This window comes from Zingiber officinale, chromosome 11A (assembly GCF_018446385.1).
Source record: "Zingiber officinale cultivar Zhangliang chromosome 11A, Zo_v1.1, whole genome shotgun sequence".
In the NCBI taxonomy this organism is placed as follows: domain Eukaryota; kingdom Viridiplantae; phylum Streptophyta; class Magnoliopsida; order Zingiberales; family Zingiberaceae; genus Zingiber; species Zingiber officinale.
In genome coordinates, this window is record NC_056006.1 from 47,619,576 (window position 1) to 47,623,672 (window position 4,097).

General features: G+C 38.7%; 2 protein-coding genes across 2 annotated transcripts; both read right to left on the bottom strand.

Annotated features, from left to right (window-relative positions):
- Positions 1-522: 522 nt before the first annotated feature.
- Positions 523-2,572, bottom strand: LOC122031381 (40S ribosomal protein S7-like). Its single transcript, XM_042590498.1, has 4 exons — positions 2,498-2,572; positions 2,343-2,416; positions 2,121-2,244; positions 523-573 (listed from the first exon to the last, which is right to left on the bottom strand). The coding sequence occupies exons 1-4, from the start codon at positions 2,570-2,572 to the stop codon at positions 523-525; spliced, it is 324 nt and encodes a 107-aa protein (XP_042446432.1).
- A 231-nt stretch (positions 2,573-2,803) lies between these two features.
- On the bottom strand, positions 2,804-3,559 carry LOC122032712 (protein argonaute 1D-like). The gene is made up of 4 exons (XM_042592026.1): positions 3,469-3,559; positions 3,198-3,392; positions 2,978-3,127; positions 2,804-2,888 (listed from the first exon to the last, which is right to left on the bottom strand). The coding sequence occupies exons 2-4, from the start codon at positions 3,293-3,295 to the stop codon at positions 2,819-2,821; spliced, it is 318 nt and encodes a 105-aa protein (XP_042447960.1). The 5' UTR covers positions 3,296-3,392; positions 3,469-3,559; the 3' UTR covers positions 2,804-2,818.
- Positions 3,560-4,097: the final 538 nt, after the last annotated feature.

Here is a 4,097-nt window from a genome sequence, read left to right on the forward strand (position 1 = left end):
TTTGATCACATTAGACAACAGTCATGCAACGGATTTAAAGTGTTGTCTTTTAATACCAAAGACAACAGTTCTGCAACAGTATAAAACCGTTGTAATTGTCAGTTTTGCAAAAATTTGATCGCAGATATACTTTTAACAACATATACACTGTTGTCTTTCTTCAAAATTTAGTTTAAAACCATTGTCTTAGAATACTTTTCACAACGGTTAAAAATCGTTGTCTTTGTACATTCAGTTGCATGTCTATATATGTACTTTTCACAACGGTTAAAACCATGGCCATTGCACACAAACTGGTACAACGTAACATTTATACATTCACAAAAATAGTTTTCAACATATATACATTCGATTAGTTGTCTTTAATTTATATATACATCTTATCTCAAACAAAAACCGGTACATGTGTACATTCACTTAAGTTTATAAACAATTCTATACAATTACTACAAGCTATCCAAACATGACCACAAGTAGTATCCAATCATGACAACCACAAAAGATGAAACCACAAAATTAAGTTTATAAGACCACAACCATGCAAACCCAACTTGCAAACCCAGCAATTTCTCCCTGTTATGAAAATAAAATATAGTTAAAGCCATAGAAAAAAAATAATGGCCAAATAAGCACGAGAAACGTTGCCGCTTCACAATTTCATGAGTAGTGAAGCAAGTGAGCACGAAAAAAGTTTATGAAACTGGTTCATATGGCTGTTCCAACCCTTCAAATTCATTTCTTTTGTTAGTTCAAGGCTAATTGTACAAAGTTGGACAAATAGTACAGCAGATAAGTTAAAGAAATAAAGTAATTGAATTAAATCATCTTGTGCATGAAATAGAGCAAAAGTGTGCAGTGGACAAGGACTGAAACCAGGATTGGCAAAAACGTCTTAGCAAGCAGATGAAGTTGAATCTAACACATACCAAGTACACATGAGCTATACATAATCTAATATGATAACACCACCCTGCTTAAGTCAAGGTGAAGCCTTACACGGAATAAACCAACAATCCCTGTAGCTAGTAACAACAAATAAAGGAGGGCAGAATACATTGGGAAGAAAAAAGCAGTCAGATCAGAGCAACTCTAGGTAAGTCTAGATAGTTTGTGTATCTTGCATATAGTGATTGCTAAATTGGTTTGGTTTGGTTTGCCATAAGTAAGTCGAAACAACTATGTGAATGAACTTGGTCATTGTGATTCTCAACAAAGTGTAAGTTATTTCCATCCAACTTTAACCCATTCCGGCCATTCATCATGTCCAACAAATTGCAAATTCCAAATATTTTCAATTTTGTTTGATTGAGAAACCATTTTCATTCCCAAAGAAAACAAGAATCTCAATACTATTAATTAAATTGGTCTTGCTCCTGCATTTTCCCCATGTATTATCATGTTCATAAATCAGGTAACTGCTCAAAATATTTATCTAGCTCACCTCCTTTACGTGTAAATCCTAATCTGCAGAAAACTGTCCATTAAGAAAGGAAACAATTCATGATGCTCAAAGTTAATCAGTTCATCATAATCTGACAAGTGTGTTAGTCCTACAGAAATGTGTTTACCAGCAAATGATATATATGTTTGAACATCTCAAAATCTTAAGATGTTGAAAAACATTTCATGCATTCCAGTATAAGAATAATGGAATATAGCCTAGAATGAGCATTTCATAAGATGTAATAATCATTAGAAGGGAAAGACAAGCATAGCTGAAAATGGATTCCAAAGAAGCAAGAAGTGGCTTCTTACTAAAGATAATGAACTTATATAAACTTTAGCTAAAACAAGGTAATGAACTTACATAAACTTGAACGCACCTATTCATAAATATGATCTTGTATACATTCTGCCAACTCCGATCGCACCAATAGAATTGGCCTGTCGGCATTGAACGGAATAATGAAAGTTTGCAAATACATTTAAATATCACCAACAAATGTTTGCAATAGCGACATACAAGCTAAATGGCTACCAGTCAAAAGTGTATATATTAGTTTTCAATGTCAAATCTTATAGTTAGTCAATTTGACATAAACATCTTCAATTAATAGACTTAACTGCAATCAAAGACTTGCACACGATTAATTGAAATGAAGTGTCTTAATACTATTTACCTTCCCACTGAACTTCTTTTCCAGTTCTCTAACCAGCCTAACATGAATCTTTTTGTAGGCTTTTCGCAGCCTGTATGGAATGTGAATAACAACAGCTTTCCTATTGCCAGGCATATCGATTTGCCTATACCAAAACCATAAAACTTAAATAAAATAAGCATTATCTGTAAATTCACAAAACAAAATTTGGAAACGCCAACATGATTGACATAACAAACTTACACTGCTGAATTAATGTAAAGATCCTTCAAGTCACTCTTCAACTCCTGGTTCGCATTCTCCAGATCAAAGAATGCCTGCTATGAATATGAACAGTTCAATTGGGATCTCAACCAAAATATCAGAACAATGCGATATGAAAGATGAAGGCAACTAGCCTGAGCCACAGTGTCTTCCAACTCAGTCGGTTCTGCACCCTTATCCTTTAGGATCTTCTTGCTCGTGGTAAACATTTTTCCTAATACTTACTAGGTCTGCAAAAGAATGAAATCCGAGATAATTTGAAACTTTATTATTCTCAACCCAATTACATTTAAACATTGGAACTTGAAACTTTTGATAATGGAATATAGCCTAGATGAATTGATAGTTTCCTCAAAACAGATAAACCAAAGAACACTTCCAGCAAGACTTACCTTTGTTCAAAGACAAGCCCATTTGTGTTGGTCGAAGGCTTTGATAGTAGCCCCTCCAGCATTCTAAGCCTTTCCAATGGGTGCCCGATGCCCAAAGCTCGGGGAAAAGAAGGACCGTGCTACCGAAGTATACCTGAAGCAGAACAAGTTGCAACGAAAATAATATTAACAATAATATAGTACTTGAGAAAATTGTACAGAAATAAAAGGAAACAGAAGTACTTGGTAGATGGAGACTCCCTAAGAACAATATCAAGGGCTTGAATGACTTCTTGAGGTGCCTCAATCTGTCGACCAGCTAAAAACTCCTTCAGGTTGTGTATGCTTGTGTTTCCAGCAAGCTTAATAATCACTCTAAAATCCTTGGCCTTCCTGAAGAAGAGGAAAACCACACGATTTTAACAGATACGGTCAGCATAAAGCTTCAGTTGAGAAACAGTACCTTCCATCATTTTCAGGCAGTGAAACCGTGAACTCCTTTGACTCAAAAGGAAAAGTACCAGCCATATACAGGCTCTTCCTTCCATCATAAGCTGGCATTCTCCTTCCCAAAGGCTTTATCCTTATGCACCTTGACAAGCTCAGAGATGATTTTTCTATTGGTAGCTCTGGACACTGATTCGGGCACTATACTCACCTACAAGTTCAGAACAAGGTATTCTCCATCAAATGGGAAGAACGATGCATAACGAAAGAGAAACATAGAAACTTACATCATAGTGGAAAAGAGTATTGTCGGCAATCTCGACAAGGAAATGGTTAGCCCTAACTAAGCACGACCTTCCGACGGTGCCGAAATCCAGCCGAGCCGGATGCCTCAAACCCTTGCTAGAGGCCGGAGGCGCCGCCGGCTGAGGAGTCTGCTCCTTCGTGGGCTCGGCGATCGTGAGATGCCGGAGTTCTTCGCCGATAGAAGAGGACGAAGGCGAATCTGCTGCTGTGGCCGGTGGTGAAGGACGGTACGATGCGGACGGAGTCATCGACGATTCCTGAGAGTGAGGAGCCGGAGCATACCCACCCCTTCCTCCGCCACCACGCGATCTGCCGTCATCAACAGGACCCCGACCACCCCATCCACCACCACGGCGACCACCTCCATATGCTCCTCGTTCGCCGGACATTGCGAGAGACAGGCTCGTATGGGAGAAGGAATAGCAACAAACCAAAAGATGCTGGTGAGAGTCTGCGAGAGAGGTTTAGCCAGAGAGGAGTTTTGAGGAGAGGGGTTCGTGCAAAGGGGTGGAAGGCAAAAACGTGTGAGGAGTGGAGAAGATTATGTGAGGAGATCGGGAAGAGGAGATTGTGTGAGGAGAGGGAACGTGAAGAGATCGCGGGATGAGGA

Excerpts from the sequence above, each read along its gene's own strand:
- LOC122031381 (XM_042590498.1), bottom strand. The coding sequence starts at position 2,572 with ATGTTTACCACGAGCAAGAAGATCCTAAAGGATAAGGGTGCAGAACCG. Across the intron at positions 2,417-2,497 it reads TGGAAGACACTGTGGCTCAG|GCATTCTTTGATCTGGAGAA; the intron begins GCTAGTTGCCTT and ends TATTCATAGCAG. Across the intron at positions 574-2,120 it reads AAAAGAAGTTCAGTGGGAAG|GGAGAAATTGCTGGGTTTGC; the intron begins GTAAATAGTATT and ends TTTTCATAACAG.
- LOC122032712 (XM_042592026.1), bottom strand. The coding sequence starts at position 3,295 with ATGCCAGCTTATGATGGAAGGAAGAGCCTGTATATGGCTGGTACTTTT. Across the intron at positions 3,128-3,197 it reads CTGCCTGAAAATGATGGAAG|GAAGGCCAAGGATTTTAGAG; the intron begins GTACTGTTTCTC and ends CCTCTTCTTCAG. Across the intron at positions 2,889-2,977 it reads AGGGAGTCTCCATCTACCAA|GTATACTTCGGTAGCACGGT; the intron begins GTACTTCTGTTT and ends GTTCTGCTTCAG.